This window comes from Podarcis pityusensis (assembly GCF_964106645.2).
Source record: "Podarcis pityusensis genome assembly, chromosome: 1".
Lineage (NCBI taxonomy): Eukaryota > Metazoa > Chordata > Lepidosauria > Squamata > Lacertidae > Podarcis > Podarcis pityusensis.
The window spans coordinates 43,962,976-43,990,149 of NC_138028.1; the positions used below are offsets into that span (position 1 = coordinate 43,962,976).

The 27,174-nt window shown below is 45.9% G+C and overlaps 1 protein-coding gene across 1 annotated transcript; it reads left to right on the plus strand.

The window, feature by feature from the left end:
- The first annotated feature begins 3,816 nt into the window (after positions 1–3,816).
- LOC308474820 (transmembrane protein 151B-like) lies at positions 3,817–19,542 on the plus strand. Its single transcript, XM_081001324.1, has 2 exons — positions 3,817–5,107; positions 17,212–19,542. The coding sequence occupies exons 1-2, from the start codon at positions 5,015–5,017 to the stop codon at positions 18,640–18,642; spliced, it is 1,524 nt and encodes a 507-aa protein (XP_080857450.1). The 5' UTR covers positions 3,817–5,014; the 3' UTR covers positions 18,643–19,542.
- Positions 19,543–27,174: the final 7,632 nt, after the last annotated feature.

The following is a 27,174-nucleotide window of genomic DNA, read 5'->3' on the forward strand; positions in this document are numbered from 1 at the left end:
AGTTGTCAGCTGTAGCCTTAAAATAGCTACAGCAGATAACGGTCAGAACCAGCTTCTGCTCAGTAAAATTAATTCCAGATCCTCATTTTCTATTCGTGTGAAAAACTGCCCCGCTCTGATGTTCAGCTATTAAGAGGTAAAATTAGCAGGGGGCAGCTGAGTGTGATATGCCTGCACACAAAGCACTTATCACACATTTAGCATGAAATACATAATTAATGTGTGTTAGACTAGGAAGAAAGGCTTATGAGGAAAGATAGCTCTCCTAGGCAGCTAATGCCAATGACACTGATCCTAAGCATTGATGGAATCCCAGAATTAACTTCTTAATGTGGATTTTGAAAACTCTGTTTGGTTCACTAGTTTTAGGACAGCTTTCTGAAGTCCGCCTTAATTGTAAAATATAGGCCATCTCTGCAACCATAGATACAAAATGGCATCGGACCCTACACAAATCCAGAGTGGATGGTGCCTTGTACACCTCCTTCTAGGTGCCGCCAAGCTGGTGCTAATCTTATTTCTCTGCTTTCCTTTGGATCACATCAGTGAGGCTAAGAGAGGGATCTTGTCATCTAGGCAGCCCAAGACCTCTATACACACTGCCCAGGGTGTATTTGCACCCTGGGGAGGTCACTTTAGTGCTGCTAGCACAGGGGTTTGACTTCATCCTCAGAGTCAAACTCCCTTCTCTCTCGAGACAAACAGGTGCCAGCAACTTACTAAAGAGGTAGTGTTTATTTTATCATAGTGGTTTTTGCATTTAGAAAGTCTCTGTAGAAAGATATCTATCTGAACATTGAACATAAAGCATATGTCAATCTCCAAGTAAGGTGTATGTGTTTGTGTGTGCACATGTGTGAGAGCCTGTGCCATTATTTTTATTCATTACAAAATGTTTCTTACAGAAGCTGGCTTCTACATTTCTGTTTCTACCTGGTGAGACAGAAATAATTACAGATGAATGTGTCACTGAATGTCCTCATATTGCATTTGAACCAATCCTCAGGCATGGTGTTTGACAAAGGAAAGTGAACCCATGTTGTCTTTAAAAAGTTATACGAGAAGTAGCCACAAGAGGAAAAGTATGAAACTTTGAGCATGTTGTGATGCCCTCACCTTGGCTGAGCTGCTGTGATATAATGAACACTCAAACTGATGAGGGGAGGACACAGTCCCCAAATGCTGAAAATCAGTACAGTTGTGCTCAGAGAAACTAAGTAATTTGGCTGGACTTTACTTTCCTTTACAAAGAGCCCCAAGGCAGAGGATGTTGTGTATGTGTTTACCTGTGGCAATGCACACTAGAGGCCAATGATGCTGCACCCAGATTGCTGAATGGTGCTGTGCTCTTAATTTGGCTGGAGGGACCTGACAGCAATAGATGTGTGACAGGGCACAGCTGTGGGTTGAAGCAGCGTCTGGAGGATCACTCCTCAGTCCTAATTTGGCACACCTTAATTGGCTTTTAGTAAATTACACCTTCAGTTAATCTGTTTTCTGTGGTCTCATTGCCCTGAGACTCTGTCCTGCTGTAAAAAGAAGCAAGAAGGAACAGTTTGCAGGATGGTCAGCTGTGGTGCATCCCTGTTCCTGAATCTGTCTGGATTCTCCACTGCTCCTTCCTGGTTTCCCGGTGGGTCAAAACTCAAAAGGGACACTGCCCCATTATCTCAGCCTGCTCTCAACCAGCCCCCACCTGCCTGCCTTCTTACTTGCAACCAGTCAGGAGATGGCTCTGCCTCTCATTGGCTCTGGCCCCACCTATGCCCAGCCTCCCTGCCTTCCACCCTGCTAATCCCAATGAACACCAGCCATCACTGCCCCCCCCCAAATGCTAAACCTTTTCCAGCTCTTTGTCTGCTCCCTATGGTGCTGAAGCTGCATAGATCACCCCCCTGAGTCAGTGGTGTAGTTTATGCCCTGGCCTGTGAGTCCCTAACACAGGAATGGGGGGGGGGATTTGGGGCCCTCAATTTTTTGCTGGACTACAACTGCCATCAACCATGCCTGCTTGGGCTGATGGGTGCTGGAGTCCAACAACATCTGGAGGGCCACAGGTTTCTGATGGGCACTTTTTATTTTTGTGTTGCAGAAAGGGAAGGGAAGGACAAGGACTCCTGTATTTAAATCCCCATACTGAAGGTTGGGGGTTCTGCAGGAAAGGGCTGAGCTTTTGAAAGTGCTAGTGGCATATGAATATCCATTCCCAAAATGAAAAGGAAAGCCTGCTCAGGACACCCAGGAGAAACAGCTTGGATGAGAAGGGTCATCAGAGGCTGCAACAGTAATGAGACATGAAACAAACAGGCAGCAGTGTGGTGGCACCGCAGATATTCCTGGTCAGCAGAAGAAAGAGAGAAAGAATAAGCACTCTGAGCTGAGAATGCAGGCAGCAAATGGGGGCAATTGCCCTGCTCACCAAAGCAGAAAAAGTAGTGGTGGAAGTTGGTGATTGGAAATGCAATGGAACACCTAAAAGGGAATACGTGCCCAGTGATATTTAGAAGAAGGGAAGCAGAGGGAGAGCGCATGCAAGGAGGATGCATTTATATGACCATTCAGAAGCTGAAGTGGATCCCAATGACCATTTGGAAAGAATCAAACCAAAGTATGCCACTGGCCACTCAGTGCTATTCTTTTCAGCTTCCAGAGGGCGAAGCACCTACCCCACCACTTCTGCTGCCAAGAGGAAGGCATTCTGGCATGTGGCATTGCTGCTCACCTTCCCAAGGGTGCAGCACTTTGAGGAGTGCCCTGGCTCCAGCCGAGTTTGGCAAGAGCTGAGCCATAGCAGTGGCAGAAGGAAGGGGGAACAGTAGGGGAGGGGGCAAGAAGCAGCAATTCCCAGAATGGTTTAACAGTCAATCCCTCTTTACAGGGAACTCTAGGAATTGTATCTCTGTCAGGAGAATAGGGGTCTCCTAACAATTCTCAGCACCCTTAACAAACTACAGCTCCCAGGATTCTTTGGGGAAAGCCAGGATTGTTTAAAGTGGAATCATAGCTCTTTAAATGTATGGTGTGAATGTGGCTTTTGTCGCTTGCAGCTAAAACAAGGAAAAGTCTTGTGGCATTTTAAAGACTAACAAATGGTACAAGCGTTCCTGGAGTACAGGCAGACAGAAACAGAAATTGGGGAGGGGGCTGTTTTGTTTGGCTTTGGTGTCCTAGCCCCTTTGCTAAATAACAGAAGCGGGACACCTTGGGGTGAGGGGATGGCAGCAGCACAGTTTATGTATTTAATTAAATATTTTATACCACTTTTTTTTGAATATTCCATTTAAATCCCACCTTTTCCTCCAAGGAGCTCAAGGTGCTTCTTCTCCTCCCTGTTCTATCCTCACAACAACTCTGTGAGGTAGGTTAGGCTGAGACCTAGTGACTGGCCCAAGGTCACCCAGTGAGCTTCATGGATGAATGGGGATTTGAACCCTGGTCTCCCAGGTGGCTAGTCCAGCTCCCTAACCACAACATCACCTCAGGAGGGGTATTCAGCTAAGTGCTCCGCAGTGTAGATCCACTGAAACGGATGGATGTAACTTAGTCATGCTCATTATTTTCAATGGGTCTACTCTGAGCAGAAGTTAGTTAAATGCCACCCTCAATACAACACTGTAAGTAAGAGGTTTCCAACCTTTTGTAGTCCACAGCTTTCTTGACCAATGACATTCTTTCTGCAGCACCCCTGTGGGGCTCAGGAGCCCAGTTATGTCACCCCTTGGCTGCAGAGCTGGCAGCCTCTCGCCTTTTTTCAAACACCCTGCCTTGTGGGGCGTTCCCTCTGTGTTTTCCCTCTCCTTGGGAGTCCTCCATCATTCAAGGCACCCCAGGGTGCCATGGCATACTGGTTGAAAACCACTGCTGTAAGTAAACAATGTCAAAATTAAAACCACCGCACCCACCCAAAGAGAGACAGAAAGATCCAGGATCACATTGCTACTATTAGGAGATCAAGGACAACATCCCTGCTGCAGGATCATAGGACCAGTGGGATCAGAAGGGAACTAGCCACAAGTTACCGGAGCAGAAGGCAGACCCAGTTATGGGAGAGTTCTACTCTTAGATGATGCCCGAGATCCCAAAGTGTTGAATGGGGATCACACATAACTTCCCGCGAGGCAAAAGCACCTCCGACTTGGCTCTCGGCAGAGGCGGCAAAGAGCAGGAGAGGCCTCTTGTGGCTTCTAGTCCTGACAGTGGGGATCTGAATGGTGTCTTCGGCTTCTGGGATGGCTCTGGCTGAGGTATCCGCTCGCTAGCTGGCTAGAGAAGAGGAGTCAGGTTTCCGTGCCACCCTGCTGCCAGCTGGGCACCGGGCAGATGCCGTCAGCTCCCCGGAGATCTGCAGGAGAATCGCTCTCGGGGAGATCTTGCTTTCCTACGGCCAGCCTCGGGAATGCCAAGTGGGAGAGAGAGAGAGATAAAGAGAGAAACCCATAGGCAAAGGGAAGCCCGAAGTTGGCAGACCAGTGGCTCCACTGCAGAGTTGGGGACCGCAAAGGTTGAGGCTGCACCGTCCCCGGCGAGGGGGGGGGACCCGTCTCCCTGGGCCAGGCATCCTCGCCAGCCTCTCGCCAGAGGCGCCTTCCGCGTCTTCACAACCCCCCCCCTCCCCACCGCTGCCCGCCTCAAAGTTAACGAGCAGCCGCAGTGTTGTTTGCCGACCTGCCAGACAGCCGATGGTCACGGCAGCGGGAGCCCCCGAGCCCGAAGCGCCGAGGCTGCCCTGGAAGGGGACCACGCAACGCGCCGGTGCCTCTCTTTCCATGCCCGGATTGGTTCCCGCTCTGGGAGGCTGGCTGGCAGCGGGTAAGCCCAGGCGATCGTTCAGCACCATGGACAGCGACCTGCGGCAGTCCTGGGGCAAGGTCCGGTAGGGGCCACCCGGCCCGCACCTGCACTCCGGCCCGGCCCGCCAGCCTGCTCGCTGGCTCCCGGGGAGGAGGAACTTTCCGGTCCTGTTGGCTTCTATCGAGACGCGCGAGTAGAGCAGCGAGATCTGTAATGGCAAAGCATGTCTTCGGAGGGGGAGCCAGAGCCAGCCGCTGGAACAAGCGCAAATACTCCAGAAGAAGCAGGAGCTGCAGCTACAGCGGCTGGCGAGGAGGTGAGGACAAAGGGGAGGACAAGGACAAAGGGGAGCCTGGGTTGTGGTTGTTGGTTGTTGGTGTGTGTGTGTGTGTAATTTTGAAGGGGGGAGTCGTGTGATTGAGTATCTGTGTACAAGCAGACATGCAGTGTCGTATGCATGCGGGGACACAAACACACACAAGTTGGAGGGCGAGAGTGGAGCTGTGCATTTTGAAGACTCACTCAACTCCAGTGTGGTATCGGAGGGATGAGTCCTGGGTCAAAGCCCGGGACCAGGCTGCTTTCAGATTCCGGGTTGGTGAAACTCAAGCAAAATTGCCGCAAAAAGAACCGGGTCAAGAAAAGCCGCACCACTAAATGACAAGAACCGTTTTCGTATTCCACCTCTACCCACCCCCTTGAAATTTAGGAGGTTTGGAGAGCGGGAGAGAAAGAGAGGCAGATAAGTTGTGGTGTAGACTTCTTTTTTGCGGATGCTCAGCTGGGGCAGTAAGCAGCCAGCTGGAATGAAGGTTCCAGCAAGTCAAAAGCGATCAAGCGACGGGTATACAAGGGCAGGGAGCTCTCCGAGGTTCTGGAATTGGAGTAAACCCTGAATATGCTCCACCATAATTCAGGTTTAAGGAGCTCAGAAGACTGAAGCTTGGGTTTCTCTCCCTCCTTCCTTGTATGAAATCATCCCGCACCATCGAATGTCCTGCACAAACATCAAAGGCACATCCTAGTAAATAAGGGGCTTCTTTCATTCGACACACAAACCTCTGCTTTTCTCTTATAAGAAAGTCAAAACAAGGGTTCTGCTGCTGTCTGGGTGGGAGTGATATAGCTGAGTTTCCAAAATACACTGCTGCAGTCTGGTGGATTGACCTCAACAAATCACTTTTCTCCATCAGGGTCATAAAGCAGTCTGCAAAGATTTGTGTGTTTGTATGTGTGTGTGTCTTTCTGTAGAGTGTCAACCATGTCAACAAAGTCTAAACAATCAGCAATGGTTGTATGTTTGGTGCTTTGGTTGTTTTATATTATAATATATTTTTTTAAATGTTAATATTAGGCAATATATAAAGAACCGTTTCTGATTTTACACCATTGCAGAAATATCTTACTATTTTAACCTTTTACGCACACAAAAACCCACTCGATTTTACAATTAAAAACAAACTAGCCTGCAGCAACATAATTAAAAGATCAGCATAAGAAAATAAAGTAATATCTGGGGCAAAAGTTAAGCACTTTGTTGCTCCATTGATTCAGTTATGACATAACCCACTTCACTGTGCATCTCTCATGAAACTTTGTGCCACAATAAATGGGTTAGTTTTTAAGGTGACACAAGGCTCTTGCTTGTTTTCACTGCAACCGACTAGCATGGCTATCCCTGTGAAATTTGATTTGAACTAGAGATAGTGCCATCCATGACCAGCTATTACAATTGAAATCAATGGGACTTTGGTGTGAATAACTTTGGCTAGGTAGGGCTCAAAGTAAATATATCATTAATATGTTATGATATTCCTATGAAGCATGACTTTTGTGACAAATGGAAGGGCAAAGTTTCTCAAATGAGCATGTCAGCTTTATGTTTCATAATATCCAAAAATATATTATTAAAACATAACACGTCAGTCTTATTCAATGAGTTCAGTGGAAATTTCTGGAATATGGACGTATGGACAGGCATCATTTGCCATGCTACTGCTAAATGGCAGATCTGTCGCAACTGACATAACTTGAGCAGCTGCATTTCTCACACTCAGACCTGGCCTTGTGGCCTTAAGACATGATGAGCATTGGAAGAGACTCATGGGGCTATCACATTGGCACCTTGCTCAGAGCAGCAGCCATCAGTTTCACCACCTCTTAAATCTGTGTGAGCTAATAACATCTGATCAATATCACCATAGGAATATTTTGAAGTATTATTTCTTCCATGAAATCATTGTCATTTTACACAGTGGTCATTCCCTCCTAAAGAATAGTATCCAAATAGCAAGTCTACGTTCATGTAGATCTAGGCCAAAGCTTTTTAATAACCCTGGGCAATCCCAAATAAAGGGGAAATCCTTAGGACATAAATTCACACATGCCTTTTATGTCCCTTCCAGAACCTACTTCTGTTAAACTAAAAAAGGTAAAGGTACCCCTGCCCGTACGGGCCAGTCTTGACAGACTCTAGGGTTGTGCGCTCATCTCACTCTATAGGCCGGGAGCCAGCGCTGTCCGCAGACACTTCCGGGTCACGTGGCCAGCGTGACAAGCTGCATCTGGCGAGCCAGCGCAGCACACAGAACGCCGTTTACCTTCCCGCTGGTAAGCGGTCCCTATTTATCTACTTGCACCCGGGGGTGCTTTCGAACTGCTAGGTTGGCAGGCGCTGGGACCGAACGGCGGGGGCGCACCCCGCCGTGGGGATTCGAACTGCCGACCATGCGATCGGCAAGTCCTAGGCGCTGAGGTTTTACCCACAGCGCCACCCGCGTCCCTTCTGTTAAACTAGTGGCTGTAATTTATGAAACTTTGGAGAGCTAGTGTAGTGCAAAGATTAACAGAGTTAGGAAATGCTTAGCTCAAATCTCACTTAAGCTATGAGCTTCTGGATTGCCTTAAGTAAGCTGTTATCTTTCAGTAGCAGCCTCCCATTTGTAATAAAGAGATGGTAATGATATTCGCTTATTTCAGAGAGTTGTTGTAAGGAATATTGAGGCAATATCAGTCTCCAAAGGGGTTGCCATGTTAGTCTGTTCAAGCAAAAACAATAAATTTACCCAGAAGTGCTGTTATCACCAATCACTGCTGCTGTGGAAGGGTCACTGTGCTCATTTTTGCATATATTTAAGTTCTAGCTGTATTGTCACTTAAGACAATCATCTTGGCACTGGTGAGAAATCACTAATTACGGAAGTGAATCGCCGTTTTGCATATATTTGAGCTCTAACCGAATTGACACAGACTATACTTTTGCATTCTGTTGTCATTTTCACTCCAATATTTTCATTGTCTCTGCTTTATACCCCTGTGCAAATTGAGCAACATGCCCCAGGATTCTTGTTTAAACTGACATGTGAGGATCATTTCCCCTGGATTTGATGCAGTGAACTCTATTCTATGAAAGATCATGCCTTGGTCTTTACAGTGCCACAAGACTTTTGTTGATTTTGAGACATTGTATGTGGCCGTTAAAAAAAAAAAGCTAAAAGTGATATGTGAATACTACATGTTATCATGAGAAGCACTAAAATAAACTTTAAAAACTAAATCTGACTTTGCAAATGCAAACAGACGCACCTGTTCTAATTTCAGTTTTGAAATGTGATCACCACAAGCCTTCCATTTTACACTGGGGAAAACATAAGGCTGCCCCTTCCTATCACATTTCGGTTTGCCCTCTTTGGGTTGGGGAATTCACAAAATTTTGAAAGTGAAACATTCCTTTCAGCACTAGCTGTAAGTGCTAGTGACTGAATCTCTGGATTAAGTCTAGTTGTCCAGTTCCCGGTATGGTCAGTAGCCCACAGTGTAAGGCAAAGTTTTTGCGACACAGATCCTGCTAAAAGGATGGCTTCAATCCATCTGTTAAAGAAGCATGTTTCCTTGGGCATGGGCTGTAATGTCAGCTGTAATGCTGGCAACTTGCCCCAAAGATAGACAGATTAAGCTCTTCCATTCTTGTGCAGACCCAACTAAGCTCTGCCTTTCCCAGGAAGGGGAGGGCCTCTCTGAAGCGACCATACTTGCCCTGGGAGCCTGCACTCTTGTGCTCCTCATGGCTTCTTTGGAAGGCCCGTCAGCATCTCTGGCAGGTGGGGCTGCACCTGAGATGATCTGGAAGAACACTGCTAGTTGCCCCCCTGGGTTTCAGATATCCATCTTCAAATATCCAAAGGTCTGTCACATGGAAGACATGGAGCGAGCTTGTTTTCTGTTGCTCCAGAGGATAGGACGCAACCCAGTGACTCAAAGTGACAAGAAAGGAGATTCGGACTAAACATCAGCAAGAACTTTCTGGCAGTAAGAGCTGTTTGGCAGTGAAATGGACTCCCTTGGGAGGTGGTGGACTCTCCTTCCCTTGGAGGTTTTTAAGCAGAGATTGGATGGCCACCTGTCAAGAATGCTTTAGTTGAGATTCCTGCATTGCAGGGGGTTGGACTAGATAACCCTTCCAACTCTACAATTCCATGTTCCTTCGTGATACCAGAGCCTCCATTGCACACACTTTCCTCCTCAACGAGGTACATGTCTGGCTTACTGAGTGGGGCCATGACAATTTAAATGAGCCCCAATATTCAAACAGGTTATTTCCCAGTGGATCCTGTATGCCCATCCATTTTGGACCCATTTTGACACTGTCTCCTTGGGTGTCATTGGAGTCGACATTGGAAGACTCCTGGCTTTCTGGAATTGTTAGGAGGAATGTCAGGCTACAGAAGGAGGAGGACTAATGGAAAGGGGTGGAACTCCTGAGCATAAACAGCAGCTCAGCCCGCAGCTCTTTGGATCATGTTATTTATTTTGCTCACTTATCCCTGCAGTATTAAATGGCTGTAGTCCAGGGCTGCTTTTAACTTGCCACTTACATTTCAATATAAACATGGGAGCTGCAGAATCAAATTAGTTAATCTTTTTAAATGAAAGAGAGGGAGCTTCAAGGAGCCAAGGATGTGTATTAGTGAAATCTATTCTGTTGGGCAAGATCATACTCATGATACTGCAAATATAAAAATGGAAGTTTTAAATTAGCTCGGCCTGCCTCCTGTTGCCAATATGGAGACATGATGTAAGCGTACTTCCTATAATTTAAAAAGCACAGAAATGTTTGCTTGGTCTCCAATGTCTAAAAATACTGACTGCCAATTTGAAAGCTTGTCTCTTCCACACTTAATTATGAATCTTGATATTAGCAGCGAACAAAAAAAGCTATACTACCCAAACACCTGCCTCTGTATTGTGCTTGTATTGTTCTTGCCTGCCAAAATAGAGAAATCTGCTCACAAGGATTAGTCAGTTTCCTGGGGATCTGATTGCTGTTTTAGTACTGTTAGTGTTTCAGTTTAATTATTTTTTAGATTGAATGCCTAAAAGGTTTTCCTTCAACTGTCCTCCTCACTCCTGGCCTCCACTCAGAGTTATCCTCTGATAAAAGGTGGGCTATAAATATGCATCATAAATAAGTAATACTGGAAAATCCAAATATAAGGTCAATTTCAAGAACAAGACCCATTTCCCCCATACGTTCCCCATTACCTTGGTTACTCTCCATTATTCATTCATTCATTCATTAGTTTATTCATGTTGGATCACAACATATACATTTAGAAAGAATAATTTCTAGATGTCAAGATCCAAGTTTGGGGCAAGTACTCTTTGTTGAGAGAACCCCAGCAAAGCAAAGTATGGAAATATAGGCTGCTAGACATTTAAAACGTACCCTTCCAAGTGTGTTCCAAAAATTTCCCTCTTCCCTCAGCATAGGAAAGGACCACGTTTGGTAAGTTTAACATTGGTTTACTTATAAACTCTTCAAAGGTCTGGTTCATGTGCCTTTCTATACATCAGTCAGAAAAGTTGCACAGGTAGTAAAACTGTAAGGGAAGTGACATAACTAAGCCTGGCAGTACAGTTTATTCTATGGTATTAACTCCTTCATGCATTAATTAGACTTAAGCATGTTGGTTATATGAGATTGCTTATCCCACAATTTTCATGCCACATTTTCACAAAAAGAATCATGCTCAAAGCAGCTTACAACAAAGAAAACAACAAATCAACCATTACAACAACAATTTCATAATAACACAATAAAGCAACAACAAAATAGCAAATATAACAACACATAGAAAACATTTCAGTATTATGAATACAACAAGGTTTTGTTGACAACATCCTTTCATTCACTGAATATGTGTAAATATCTTATGGCACCTCCTGTTCTCAGAAGGAAACATTACTTTTCTATACTCTATTGCATCTGATAAATGTAACACTCACTACAGGACACAGGAACCCATTTAGGGCAGAGATGGGGAAAAACTATGGCCCTCCAGATGTCATTGGACTCCAGTTCCCATCAGCCCCAGCCGGCATGCCCACTGGACAGGGATGGTGGAAGACGTAGTCCAACAACATTTCAAAGGCACCACGTTGGCTGCCCATGCAGTGAAAGATATGAAGAAGTGGCTGTTTGTTTTGTATTGGTGATAGAGCTGTAGTTACTGTGGAGCTTGAAACAGAAAATAGATCCCAACTTAAAGCACACTGCTGTTTTTCAATTTAGTCTTAAGTGTATTCAAGCACTGGCCATTGATCCTTATCTGAGTCTCTCTCTCTCCCTCCTTACTAACATCTCTTTGCCCACCTGCATTTGATGCCTGAAATGGTGTTCCCGTATGTGTGTGTGTGTGTGTGTGTGTTTGGAGCTGGATGGCAATCATTGCTTCCCTGTGGCAAAACAGCCAGGACAAGAGGCGGTAGCTGGTCCATTTGTTACAGAAGAAATGCAAGGAGGCAGCTTTCTTTTAGCATCACTCTACTATTAATAGCAAAATCTTGATTGCATTTTTATAGCTGCCTCATTCTAGGTTTATATTTCTGAACAAAGACTGATTCACTCTCTCTCACACACACACACCATATCCCTGATTGTAGTGCTTGAAGATTGATCCACTTAGTTCATACTCCTCTCTAGTGTTATTATCATTTCTTTATATCTGTTTGCTATGAAGTGTTTGCCTTCTGATGGCCCATTAGTCAGAATATGCAAAATCTTTGGGAGCAGGACCGAAAATTAGTGGCTATCCTTTCATTACCCAAGGAAGCTACCTATTAATAAGGCTCCATACAAATGCAGCCATCTTCTAAAGCACTACATAGCCTCTCCCTATAATCCATATTAACAGTGTTTATGATAGGTCGGTATTCTTACTTTGATTTTGCGGAAGGAAGTTGAGAGGCAGTGGCTTTTCTTAGGACATGCTATGAGTGCTGGGTAAGACTTCAAACATTTGTAGCCATTTACTTGGGAATAAGCACAACTGAACTTACTTCCAAGTCTATGTACGGTATACGACTGTATTTACTCTGTATCCAGTGCACTCCCATTCCTGGTTTGGGAAGGGATATACGTACACAAAAAAACCACAATCCACATCTATCCTGTTGTTTCTTATGAAATATTGCATTTTGATGCACTTTCCCCCCAAGCAGCTTCAAATCAAATTAAGAAAAGAATGATAGCTGTGTTTTAAGCCACTAATGTGTACACAGCCTAGGTAAGGACTGACACGGGCAACGATTTAATAAAGAGTTAGGTGCACTTGAGCCGGCATTGTTGGCTGCAGGTCTCTGTTGCGTCTACATTCAGTGGCAAGCAGGATTTCTTTCTAATGGGTGAAGCATATAGGGATGTACTTTGAGGCTCTCAAAATCCTACTAGCTTTAGCATTCATTTCAGTCAGCGAATTCTGCGAAGGGATTGCAGCCAGTTTTTTTTTTTTTTAAAGTTGAGCACCTTTTCTCCTGTCTCCAATTTCCTTTCCAGAAAACCTGGACGAATTGCAAGTGTGCATCAAAGTTCTGATGTTGCAGTTTTGTGCAGCGACCAAAAATGAGGGTGTTCAGATTGAGTCAGTTGGTAGAGCTGTGCCCATTCACAGAGTCTGGGCATCACAAAGAGAGTTTTTATCTATCACATATTTACCCCAACTCTCCTCTAAGGCAGGGGTGAACCCATGACCCTTGACATGCATTGGACTACAGCTCCCATCAGCTGTGCCCATTAGCCGTGCTGGCTAGGGTTGATGGGAGCTGGGGCGCAGTAACGTCTGAAGGGCCACTTGCTCACCCCTTCTCTGAGGAGTTTAGAGCCCTGTACGGGTGGCGCTGTGGGTTAAACCACAGAGCCTAGGACTTGCCGATCAGAAAGTTGGCGGTTCGAATCCCCGCGACGGGGTGAGCTCCCGTTACTCGGTCCCTGCTTCTGCCAACCTAGCAGTTCTAAAGCACATCAAAAGTGCAAGTAGATAAATAGGTACCGCTCCGGCAGGAAGGTAAACAGTGTTTCCGTGCGCTGCTCTGGTTTGCCAGAAGCGGCTTAGTCATACTGGCCACATGACCCGGAAGCTGTACGCCGGCTCCCTTGGCCAGTAAAGCGAGATGAGTGCCGCAACCCCAGAGTCGGTCATGACTGGACCTAATGGTCAGGGGCCCCTTTACCTTTACCTTTTACATTAAGCATTCCTGTTTTACCTTCACAACAACCTCATTTGATAGGTTGAGAGATGGTGACATGCTCAAGAAGACCCACAAAGTTTGCTTAATGGCTGAACACAGCATTGAATCCAAGGCTTCCTGGTTCACAACCAGGTTCCCTACACTGCCCTGGTTTCCTAGAACGCCAGCCTGCCATGTACAGCCTTCCTTTTCTAGTCTCTCTGGTACCTCAATTTAATGAAATGGAAGCAGATGTCTTTCAAGAGCTAAAAAGGCAAAACGAGAGAGAGAGAAAGAGAGAGAGAGGATGATTTTTGCAAGGAAAGTGGTGGGAATGAGATAGGTACAGTCTTTGGGCAGGAATAAACAAATGCCTTTCCATTTATAAAACTGCAAAGGCATTGAGTGTGTGCAGGCTCCTTCTTTTCATTTTAGATCAAAGGCAAGGAACATCCCTGTTCAGCTTACAGAAGAAAAGATTGCCTAATGATCTCTGAAAACTTGTCCAGCAGCAAAGAACAACTTGTTGGCACACCCAGTAACAAGCAATAAACACAACATTTGTCCAGGTGCTGTGGGAAAATCCTCCCTAAAGCTGTTTTATTTTGCTTATGGCAGAGGCTCACAGCTTGGTTTCTTAGGTGTGCTGGGCCACTCCCAAGCCTCCCAACCAGGTATTTATGGACCCTGAGAAGATGATGCACCAGAGGCAGATCCTAGATGGCTTAATTAGAATGATTGAGACAAACTCCTGATGAGGCTGAGGAAGGGGGCCAGTTGCTGATCTGGAGGGTTATACTGTAGGGCAGGAAGAGCCAAGATGGTGCTGGTTTGCTGTTTCTGAACTACAACTCCCATCATCCCTGATCACTGTCACACTGGCTCAGGCTGATAGATGCTGGAATCCAACAACATCTGTAGGGTACCATACTGGGTGTCTGGTGTAGGATGCTGAAGAGTGGAATTCACCCAGTATGCACTCCAAAGAACCCCAAATCTCCAAACCAAAAGACTCTACTTGCTGAGACTTTAAACTAGGAGAGTCCAGAATTTCACTGCCTTATTCTACATGATGCATAGATCTGATTTCAGTAAGCAGCCTTCAAAGTTCTTGCAGAGCTTAATACGAATCTATGCATGTGAAAGCACTGCTCTCAGGCACTGATATCTTGTGGGGGGAGAAGAGTATCAGGTAAATTGGAATGATGTTAGGTTAGCTTGGAACAGTATGTAGCAATCAAAGTCATGAGATCAAAAGTAACTACAATTTTGTCTGGTTTTAATGGAATCTCTGAGAAATGGGTGGATGCTGTAATCATAAAATATGCTTGAAAATCACAGTCCTTCCAGACTGTCACGTTATATCACTAGAGAAAGATCAAGAATGCCTTTCTCATCCATCCTGGGAACCACACACTCAGCTTTAAGCAGGCTAGATAAAGTCTGCAACTGTCTTCAACATTCAGGGCTATCAGGACTGGGAATCCTTCAGCCTCTTTGCCCCTGACTTCCCTGTCCCTTAGCTTTCCCGTGTCTCAAGATCTCTTCTCAATCTTACTGGTTATGCTGAAGCTGAATGAGGTTTAGTGCCAGCCAAACTGACAAGCTTTCACTCCATCACAGGAGTACAAAGTGTTCTGCATCTGAACAGTCTATGAAACCAGACAAGCTCAGCTAATTTCAATAAAAGGATTCATCCTCTCATGCACAATACAATAGAGATCCCATGAAGATCTGGCAAAACTGCGCTACTGACTGGCTAGAAGCCAGTTATCCCTGATCTAGAAGTATCAAAGGTTATTAAATCTGCTGGTATTTACTCTTCAGCACCTCATTTATGGCTGCAAAGAGTGTGTACAAGTGCTAATAACAGGTGTTGTGAACTAGATTCTAGGCTTCAGTCATTGACAGAACTTTTGAAACCCTATAAAATGACTGGTGGCCAGGGTCATGCAATTAATTTAGGATTCCAACGCTTTGTTGTTGTTGTTTAGTCGTTTAGTTGTGTCCAACTCTTCATGACCCCATGGACCAGAGCACGCCAGGCACTCCTGTCTTCCACTGCCTCCCGCAGTTTGGTCAAACTCAGGCTGGTAGCTTCAAGAACACTGTCCAACCATCTTGTCCTCTGTCGTCCCCTTCTCCTTGTGCCCTCAATCTTTCCGAACATCAGGGTCTTTTCCAGGGAGTCTTCACTTCTCACGAGGTGGCCAATGCTTAATAAGCTGCAAATGAATGAACATTTTAAGCCTTAACAGGTGTATCTTAGAATGAGCAGCAATGCAGCTGGGCTGAATATATTTTGAAAAACGAAATAAATCATTCATACCAGATTTTCTGCTCATTTGCCTGTGTGGTAATATGCATGTGGCAAAGGTACTAGAAATTCCAGTTCTAAATCTGCAGCCTCTGAAAGGTTTGTAAATATAATAACTACAAGAGCAATTTATATAATTCACCTGAAACAAGTCCTGCATCAGAAGTTTTCACACCATAAGCAGTAAACAAACGGTGACTGATGCAAGTGCAAGTGATTAGCATGTTCCCATTAGCATATTTATTAACTTCAAATGAGTTGCTCTTGGAAAGCTTTTTGTAAGGTTCGGGAGTGGTCGATTCATTTGTTGCAAATAGATAACAGTATGTAGCAACCGTTATGCAAACATCTCTTCAGCTGCACATTCTGATGCTAGGCAGGGGTGGGTTTTTTCGTTTTTACTATATTCGATTTCATTTCGTTTCTGTGAAAAGCAGCAATACGTACAATAAAGGTAGCTAGGAATAAATTTGTCAAATTGGGGTGAATGGGACTAGGATTGGGAAGCATTTTATTCTTTGGTGTGTGGGTGTATCACACAAGCCTAATGACCAGGAGCTGGTCCAAGAGGCAGAAATCCACTCAGCAAGGGTCAAGCCTTGCATCCAGCAAGTGTTTGCAAATAGTCAGCATTTTGTGTGAAGGATTCAAGTGCACACTGAAGAAATTTAGGTTTGCTCAATTAAAGAGGGTTAAAGAGCTGTTCCCCCAGCACACCAGATCCAATTTTTAAAAAAAGGAAATTTAAAAGATTGCATCTAATACTTAAAATAGCAGTCCTGAACACCCTTCAGAAACTGGGTTTAGCTCCTCAAGGCCTTCTAAGTCTGGGGTTGGGCCAGGCAAAAGCTACGGTCAGGCAAAGAATTATAGACACCGAGAGACAACAGGACTGCTCAAAGTGCCCCAACTATAAAATTAGAGAAATCGAGAGACATATAGCCGCAGTGGCAGCATCTCTCTTCTTTCTCGTATCCGAAAATGCAAGAAGGGCTTTTACACTCGCCAGAAGCTTGGCTCTGTCCTCGCCGGTTCTGGAAGTCCCATATGCTCCGAGACTTTGCGCCTGTTCATTGGGGGATATAGGAAGCCCAGAGCACTTGTTCTTTAGATGTCCCTTTTATGAAGAGGCACGTAGTGAGACCATTGATCCCCTGCTGGTGAGGCTTGCTGACCTCCCAGAAAAGCAAATATTTGACTTTTTCCTGTTAGACAAAGATCATAAGACAACCTGAATGATTGCCAGATTCTGTGTACAGATCTGTAGGTGCAGACCATCCCCCGACCCAAAGTAGTTCGTTAAGAAAATTCCCAAACTCGGTTCCATGGGTGACTCTGGGTTCTTTCTCTGTGGTAGCTTATCTTAAAGTTTCAAGTGTCTATACGCTTATTGCATTTATAAATTTTAATATTATTGTTGTACATTGTTTTAAATGTTTGTTTTCCTTCTGGGATTGTACCCCCAAGTGTGTTTTATAAGCTGGTCTCTGACCGTAAAAAATATTAAATTACTTAAAATGATCTCACAATAAATCCTCTCTTTCTCTCCCCTCTTCCTTTCCCCATCCCCATCTCCTATTTTGCTGCCTGATTCTTAGCAACAACCAGTCAAGCAGTCTTTGAGCTCTTCCATGTGCAGAGAGTCCCACTGGAAATGCCTCCTTCTCTCCATTCTCATGTATGGCTGCCTGGGAGCTGTAGCTTGGTGCCAACTCACACAAGTCACTAAGCTTAGTTTTGACAGCTCTTTCAAAGGCAAGTCCATGATCTACCACGACAGCCCTTGCTCTGAAGGCTATGTCTACATTCCATTAGCGTTCCTAGCCATGCTCTACGTAGTCTACTTGGTGGAGTGCTGGCACTGCCGCGCCAAAAGTGAACTCCAGTACAAGGCTGACGTGGAAAGTGTCTATGACCGAATTGCCAGGATGAAGCAAGCCACGCCATGCATATGGTGGAAGGCCATAAGCTACCACTTTGTCCGGCGAACCAGGCAAGTGACTCGGTACCGCAATGGGGATGCTTATACAACCACCCAAGTCTACCATGAAAGAGTCAACACCCATGTGGCTGAAGCTGAGTTTGACTATTCCCACTGTGGGTTCAAGGACATCTCCAAAGAGCTCATGGGCCTGGAATGTTTCTCAGCCACCCGACTGAAATTCACCAAATGTTTTAGCTTCGCCAACACAGAGTCTGAGAACTCTTACCTGACACAGAGGGCTCATTTCTTCACAGAGATCGAAGGGCTAGATGACTACATGGAGGTCAGGGAAGGCATGAAGCTCAGGAACATAGACTTCAAAGAGCTCATGATGGCCTACGGTGACCCTGATCACCTTCCATGGTACGTGTCACACTATACGTTCTGGGTGGCTGCTTTGATGATGGTCTCGTGGCCGCTGAGAGTTTTCATAGAGTATCGAACTGCCTATGTGCACTACCACGTGGAGAAGCTCCTTGGAGTGGAGTACAGAGTGCCCACCGGGGCGGAGGAGCCCTTGTACAGATATCGCATCCCCAGGGTCAGCACTCAGGACAGCACAGAGCTCGAGTGGCACATCTGCACCAATCGCCAGCTGATCCCCAGCTACTCAGAGGCGATGCTCATGGAGCTGACCAGCTCTCCCGTCTGCAACAGCTACTCCATGTGCAGGTACAGCGAGATCACGCGGGGCTGCGAGCGCTGCCACCACGCCTCCAGCACCTCCTCCATCTTCTCCCGACATGCCTTCCACAGCTGCAGCGGGAATTCGCAGCTCTCCCTCAACACCAGCCGCTTCTCCCTGTGCCGGATCCATGGCTCTCACAGGACAGGCCTCTGGAGGAGCCGCAGCAGCAGCATCGCTGACCGGGGTGGCCAGGACGACCCGTGCTGCTCCCACTCGAGTCAACTGGCCCTCAACGAAAACCCACCCACCTACCATGATGCTCGGTTTTTCCCAGTGCTCATTGTGCACAGGCCTGAAGGCCAGGAAGCGAGGCACTTCTGTCTCCGCCGAGCATCCTGCCTGGAAACATCACTATGAAAGGGCACCCTGTCACTTTTCCGGGACAACTTCACTGCCAGAAGGCTGCTTGCCAGTGACAGCAATACTAGGACGGCTGTGGGATGCAACTGGTTTAAAGTCCCAGCTGCCCACTTCTCCAAATAAGGAAGCATGTTCCCCCAGAAGCCTATGAAGGGTCAGTTCTAAGCCAGTTCACGTGTTTTGTTTGTTTCTATTAAGTTAAAAGTTTTCCACTCTTCATTAAAACAATTCCTGGATAGGATGCAATATACAGGATCCAAACATAAATAACATAAACCAAAAGAATGTTAAAAGAGCACCGGTGCAAGTCAGGCTGATCCAGTGAGTCTCCACCAAGGAACAAATTAGCAAATTTAACCAAAGGCCTGGGCAAATAAAAGAGTTTTTAACCGGTGCTGAAAACTGACCAGGCTTTGTTTGCCCTTCTTCCAAGGAGCTTGGGGCAGTCTTCATGGAATTAGCCTCTTTTAACGTGGGATTATCCCGTTTAACAGTAAGAACCTAAGGAGAGCGGTGCTGGATCAGACAGAAGGCCCATCTTGTCCATCCTCCTGCTCCCTACAGTAGCCAACTAGATGCCCATGAGAAGCTCACAGGCAGGACATGAGGGCAATGGCACTCTCCTGCATGTGATCTCCAACAACTGGCAACGGGAGGCAACGTGCTTCTGAAGCTGGAGGTAGTCCCTAGACATCATGATGTCCCTAGACACTAGTAGTTCTTGATAGCCTTATCCTCCGTGAAGGTGTCTTATCTGTTTGTAAAGCTGTCCATGTTGGCAGCCATTGCTGTATGCTGTGGTGGCAAATTCCATAGCTCAACCAAGTGCTTAAGGATTTGGGCCAGGGGGAGAGAAAATGTCTTTCCCAAGGCCATTCAGTGAGCTCCATGTCTGAATAGCAATCTGTGCTCCAGTTTCCTCAGCTGAAGACCCCCCTCCGCCCACTAGCCCCCATTTAGATATCAGGTGGCAGAACCCACCCATGGTGACATTGGGAGGAGTTCATTGTAGCGCTATGGCAATTGTTCTGTCAGTGCAAACTTTTCAGTTCTCCCTTCTTCTCCCTGCTTGCCGTTCTGTGGTTTCCCTGGGTCAATTTCAGGGCGGAACAGGGGAGAAGAGGGAGAAAACCCCATTGTCTTAAAGGAAGTCCTTTCACAAGCATCCACCAGGAAGACTAGTTAGTTGAATCCTGCCCTTTGCTATCTCATTTCCACCCAGGGGAAACTATTGTGACTGGATCGCAAGACATGACTGAAACATTTGTCTGAAATTCCCTTCTCCATCTAACTTCCTCTTCCTCTTTAATACAGCCTTTCCCCTTCACTTCCCACATTCTTATGCACTTCTCTTCTTCATTTCCCCCTCTTTTTTGCATTCATCTAAGTATATGCATTTGGCATCCACATGTTTGACATCTTCTACCCATCACTGTGGGACGCGGGTGGCACTGTGGGTTAAACCACAGAGCCTAGGGCTTGCCGATCAGAAGGTTGGCGGTTCGAATCCCCGTGATGGGGTGAGCTCCCGTTGCTCGGTCCCTGCTCCTGCCCACCTAGCAGTTCAAAAGCACATCAAAGTGCAAGTAGATAAATAGGTACCGCTCCGGTGCGAAGGTAAACGGCGTTTCCGTACACTGCTCTGGTTCGCCAGAAGCGGCTTAGTCATGCTGGCCACATGACCCGGAAGCTGTACGCCGGCTCCTTTGGCCAATAAAGCAAAATGAGCGCCGCAACCCCAGAGTTGGGCACGACTGGCCCTCATGGTCAGGGGTCCCTTTACCTTTACCTTTACCCATCACTGTGAAAAGAGAACCAGTATGCTCCAACAGTGGCGGAGCATATGCCCTCTCTGCCCAGGGCAGGCGTGCTCCTGAGGGGGGCGTGGCACGGAGGGTGCCCTCCCAGGTGCAGGATAGCTGCTTGTGTGCCTGGAGCAGCATGCGCGCCCTGCAACCAGGGGCAGAGTGAGCTGCCCATGGTGGACATTCGGCGCATCACCCACCCACGACTCCCAAGCCTCCCCCAAGCTGTCAAAACAAAAGGGGAGGGGGGAATGCCACCGGCAAAGTGGCGCAGCTCCCCCCCTTACCCTGACAGATGGGGTAGGCTTGGGAGTCACGGGCAGGCAGGCGGCACACTGAATGTCACCCCCCTCAGTGAGGGCACCCAGGGTGATCTGCCCCCCATTCCTACTCCCCTGCGCTCCAGGCGCTCTAGGAGGAAACTGGTTTTCTAGATCCATTTCAAGTAGAGTTTAGGCTCAGTTTTGGCACAGAAACTGCTTTGGTTACCCTGTATGATGACCCCTCTTGGGAGAGAGAGACAGGGGAAATGTGTCCCTGTAAAGTCTCCTCAACCTCTCTGCGGCTTTCGATACCATTGACCATGATATCCTTCTGAAGCAGCTGTCTGAGCTAGCAGTGGGTGACACTGCTTTGTGGTGATTCCAGTCCTTCCAAGATCTGTCCTGAGAACACCTAGTCTAAGTGTCCTCATTTTCAGCTGGCTCTGATATAAACTGTTTCCATTCAGCCTAGATTTAACTGGGCAGGAGCTCTGGGGAGCTAGAAAAGATCAGCTGGCTTTAGCTGCGGGGGCAGAAGTGGTAATTGGAGCATCTGGGTCCCACACCTTTTATAAGGAGTGTTGGACAGACAACTGGGCACTACATGGCTATTTCTTGCCTAACTCATCCTGTCTCACAACACAGGAGTCTGTGCAAGGGAAGGGGAAAAAGCAAGAAGCTCCGTTTCTGCCTTTGTGCACAATAGTATCAAAGGTTGTCAGTGCACCAGCAATGAGGTTTAGATAGGATGCCGGAACAAATGTGGAGGCTTAGTTATGCGCCAGTGCTGGGATCCTAGTCTTATGTATGTTTCTGATTATATTTCTAGTGGGCAAAATGCATTACAGAATTTATATTGTTTATCCTTAGAACAACCCAACAAGAGCAGCTGATGAATAATATATCCTGCCCTGCCCACAGGGGTTGGCTACAGGACCTTCAAGGCCCCATTCAACACCTATCCTAACTCTGATTCTCATTTTACATATAGGAAACTGAGAAGATGGTTAATGCACACATATGCTTCAATGTATGTCTCATTACTCAATTAGCTGACTCATGTGAACACAGAACTGTTTCCATGGGGGGAAAACTGCATTATGAAATTTTAATTGTGGTGATACCATATTCAAACCTGCAAGTCGCTACTTGATGCTATAGTCCATGAGTGAAAAAGGTATGTGTGAGGTGCATATCTCATATCACAGACCAAAGGTGACAGCTGCCCCACTTCCCTTTCACTGTAAGTCCCACCCCCTCTTAGGATTGCTTTTGCTTTAAGGATGCCATGGAAGATTCCCCCCATAGGCTACTTTGAGGTACTACCCTAAACAACTTTCAACATATGTTATGACCCCTCCATGTGTTCATATCATGTGATGCAATCATGTGACTCCAGAACCCTATATTGGTTTAAGGGCTTGATGAGCAGGAATATGGTTTTCAGGATGGCTTGAAACCCCTCTACATGACTATCCTATCACCCCCAATCATATGAAACAGGTTTTGAGTCCCCCCCCCCAAAACTAACTTTCAGTTTACATGCCCAGTGATGGAAGAGATTGTTTTTGGTTGCCATCTCTATGGTCCCATGCCATCATCCTTGATAAAATAAAATAAAATAAAATGTTTTGTGTGTTCCCCAATCCTCCATGTGGCTTCAGGGTTTCCGGGGCCCAATGAACATAGAGTTTGTTTCAGGGAATCATGTAAAAACCTAAAGAGTGTTTCAGGGTTCAGGGGCTGCACAGAAGGTCAGGGGAACTCAAAACCCATTCCTTTTTAGATAGACTGATGAGATGCATAGATGGGTCACAGTTTGCCCTGAAAACTATGATTAGGGAATCTCCTCCAAATAGCCCATGGGGGGTCCTATATGGCATCCTAAAGGCAAGAGTGATCCTAAGTGTGTGGGGGGAGGACTTCCAGTGGATAGGGACTGGGCCACCTGCCACTTTTTCTTTGCGATATAGGATATGTTTGCTATTCTTCTCTGGTGACTTACCCAATGGGACCTAGTGAATCTATGATGACTGTACAGGGATTTGAACTCAGGTCATTTGTCCAGTGCTCTCCCCCTTGGACCACACCAGCACCCTGCTCTCCTCAGACAATGGCTCATATGAAAAGAGCCTGAGCAGCTAACACTGAATCAAGATCATGAGCATTGACCTCTGTTAAGAAGCGTGGGAAACACAGCTTTCCCCGCCTTTCTGAATATTCACTCAATCTCTTTAGATCTTAGAATCATAGAGAAGAATGTTAGAGTTAGAAGGGACCCCGGGGAGGGAGTTATCTAGTCCAATGCAGGAATCCTGCCTGCAGTTGTCTCTGGGTGGGCTTGAACCATCAACCTTCTGGTTAACAGCCTGACTCACTGACTCACTGCACAACGACTGTTACTGTCTATACGGTCACTGGCCCTGGTGTCCACCCTTGTTGCCCTGATTCCTCTGCTTTTACACTTTGGATTTTAAAGCCATGTTATGTTAAGCATCCTTTAGTGCCAATCAGGTGCTGATGTAAAAATCTTGTATTAGAGCAGCCTTGGGCACTTTAAGTTTTGCTTTTCTTCCTCTTGTCCTCAAACACAGAATGTGGTGTGTTAAGCTATGCACCCTGGTCCACTCTCACACTTCCAATCCATACACCTTACAAGGAACACAATGAGCAGAGATGAAATCAAACATTCATTTTTGTGTGATCTTCTCAGGTACAGCTATGGACCACTTCAAAACACCAATTCCCTTCCCATCATCAGTCTTCACACACACACTGAAGAAACCCTGGGAAGCTATTTTTTGTATATGGGTGGCGAATGCTGATGATCCTTGTTGGCCAAATGTTATTTGTTGTCTTTTCAGAGCAAAGTGTTCCAACCCCACAGCAAAGCAAATGTCATTAGCAAGCGGTGTCCAACTAAGGAGTGAGTCTTCGCTTCCATTATTTCTACCTGTATGTTGAAATTTGTAGGGTCTAGTATGTGTAGATAATTATATATGCATATCTGTGCACATATACGATTGTTTCTTACGGCACTGACTGTTGCATCACCTGAAATATAATTCCTTTTGGTATAATGATCCTGTTTTGCAATGGTGTGTTCCTTTCACCACAGAAGACGCAGAGTTTGTCTTACACAACTTGGCTGGTTGCACGGGAAGGTTACTGGAAACAGTGCAAAAAGTCTTTCTGGGATTTTTCCTGATAGCTAAATGGTATTCTGTTATATAAGCTGAAGGCTTACATCATGATGCCTTTATCTTGACAGACATTCTTATGGATTATCACACGCCCAGTTTTAACATAATTGTCCATCAGTCAACATAAATGGACAAACGAGCTAAATTATGGAGGTACATTAGAGTCCATATTAAAATATGTGGTTCTTTCTGTTTCGCATTTCAATTTTGAGAAATATTTAAGACTGAATCACTACAGCATTGAGTCAGTATTGAGTTGTGTATATATTTGTGAGTGAGTGTGTGCTGAATGCCTGGGCCCCCTTCTAATTCCTGGCTCCAGCATAGATTCAATTGCTGGAATAGCCAGGACAGCCTGGTAATGGCTCGCTAAACCTTCTTCTTCTTTGGAGATCAAGTAAGATTGTTTTCAATTAATATGGTCTTAACAGTGAGTCCGTAAGTGACCGTGGAGGCCAGTTCTGGATCCACATGTCTTTTCACAGTGGGGACATACGTTTCCAGGTGGGAGTTGATCACAGTGAGGGTTTGCCTTCCTCTTAGTCTTCCCTTTCATCCTGAGTTTGAGTGTCTTTGAAGTTCATGGCACCTTTGGTAAAGGCTGTTCTCCAATTGGAGGGCTCGCAGGCCAGTGTTTCCCAATTGTCTGTGCTTATACTACATTTTTTTAGATTTGCCTCAAGAGAATCTTTAAACCTCTTTTGCTGACCACCATTGTTACGCTTTCCATTTTTAAGTTCAGAACAAAGGACAGTGGTACCTCAGTTTTTGAACGTCTCGGAAGTCGAACATTTCGGTTTTCGAATGCCGAAAACCCAGAAGTAAATGCTTTGAAAACCGAGGTACCACTGTAGTTGCTTTGGAAGACGATAATCAGGCATCCGAACATGACCAATCCAATGAAACACTGGTGATCTTTGCTTTACTTCCAATACACTGACATTAGTTCATGTACTTTGCTCACTAAGTATGAGTCATTAAGGGAGCAAAGCTGGACAAATGGGTGGGCTTCTCTCCCCCAACTATCTGTTAGTTAGAAAGACAAAAGGCCAGAGTGGAAAGGTAGAGAGAGAGAGAGCCAAACCTGGTTTCTGCTGGAATCCAAGGCTGTGCTATGGGAGAAGCAAGACCTTCTAGGGGTGTTGACGATGTGAACTCCTCCATCACAGGCTTAGGTTGTATACTGGTATAAATAAACCACATATCACAAAGACACTACAGTCTCCGCTGTGCTGTGCCTCATTCCAAAAGGAAACATGAACCCTGGGTAAGTGCCTGGAACACATGGAATCTCGCACCACTCAGAGTTTGGGGCAGTGTGCAACTATATACTCTTGATTTGATCAGCGATACAATCTTTTCAAAGTGTGATAGTCATTTACACCTCCAGTGCCCACCTATATAATCCTCTCACAGGGGACGTGGGTGGTGCTGCGGTCTAAACCACTGAGCCTCTTGGGCTTGCCAATTGGAAGGTTGGCGGTTCGAATCCCTGCGATGGAGTGAGCTCCTGTTGCTCTGTCCCAGCTCCTGCCAACCTAGCAGTTTGAAAGCATGCCAGTGCAAGTAGATAAATAGGTACTGCTGTGGCAGGAAGGTAAACGGTGTTTACATGCACTCTGGCTTCTGTCACAGTGTTCCGTCGCGCCAGAAGCGGTATAGTCATGCTGGCCACATGACCCGGAAAGCTGTCTGTGGACAAATGCCGGCTCCCTCGGTCTGAAAAGCGAGATGAGTGCCGCAAAGCTAGAGTCGCCTTTGACTGGGCTTAACTGTGCAGGGGTCTTTTACCTTTACCTTATCCTCCCAGGGGACGGTACTATCCACTTTGGAAACCACTGCACAAACAGCAACTCATGTGTTAACACTGCACCAAAGAGGTAACACTTCAAAGTGCAGGTGGGAGAGTGGCAGGCCCAAGGCTATGTGGTATAATTAGGCAGGGGCAGAGGCAGGTCTATATTTGAAGAAACACTGGGCAATGGCCTCTCTGATGGAGTCTCTCCTGCAGCGGTGCCCCCCCTCCAGCAAGCTTACCCGGTGCCAGTGGCAGGCAGCAGTGCAGAGCGACTAGGAGCCAGCAAGCCACCACCTAAATTTCCTACCATGTGCTGGAGTGGCACTACATCAAGTGAAGTCTGGCATCAAGAAGAAATGTTTAAGGTGGGCCAAGGGCAGAATTTCTGGTGCCTGGACAGCTACTTGAGATTGCCAGACATAGGTGGGGGCAGCAACCGGAGGGGAGAGAATAGCATGGAGAACATCATGCAAGATGCACTGCAAGAATCCAGAGTATTTAAAGATTTAGCTGTGTCAAGGAAGAGGCACTTAGGTTGCAACGTGATCCCTAGTCAGAGTTGTCATTGTGCAATTTTGCTATGCAATGTTTGCAAGTCTTAGAAATCCCATTATTGGAATGGGCAGGGCAAGCCATCACCACCCAGGTGAAATCACCACGCTCATCATTTTTGTGTACACTCAGCCCAACAGAATGTTCCTAGTTTGCATTCTCCTCCTCCTTTTTGTTTTGGTCCTCTGAGAATCTTAAGAAGCCATAAGAATTCTCCCTGTCCTTTTGTGTTCGAACATGCCTTCCACTATATATCAAAGCTCACCTAGACCACACAGATAACAAATCAATAGTATCTATTCTTCAGGACACTCCTTAACATCAGATCCTGAATGTACTGGTTGCAAAATAAACCAATAACCAAGAAATTTAAAATGCATCACATTGTTGAAGCAGAGCAAGGAGTCATTCTGGATTTAGATTCCTAGGCTGCTTGAATGCCATCTTACTGTCCTGTTCTTCACTCCACCAGCGAGCCAAGGCAAAGATTTGTCTGCTAAAGGAATAACTGTGACCTCTCATGTGAGTGGGCAAAGGTTTGTATGTCATCCGAACACATGACCATGGTTTGTTTTGTCCTAACAAACCGCAAGCCAGCTTTAGTCCGATGTTTGTTGTCGGCTTAGTGATAATTTCTACTTATTTGTTTCATTGACAATTTTTAAGCAGCTTGATCAAAACATCCCTAAGTGGTGATTTTTATGATATACAAAAGATATATATGAAACAATTATCAGTAATATACAAATAAAATCTTTTTTTAAAAGGATACATAACTAGCTTATATGTCCTGATAAGCTTGCTGATCCAGACCTCTTGATAAGCACTGCAGAGGACATAATGAGTAAGGGGAACTAATTCCTCTCTGCAGCTGCAATCACTGAGTCTTTTGTGTGCCTCTGCTTATC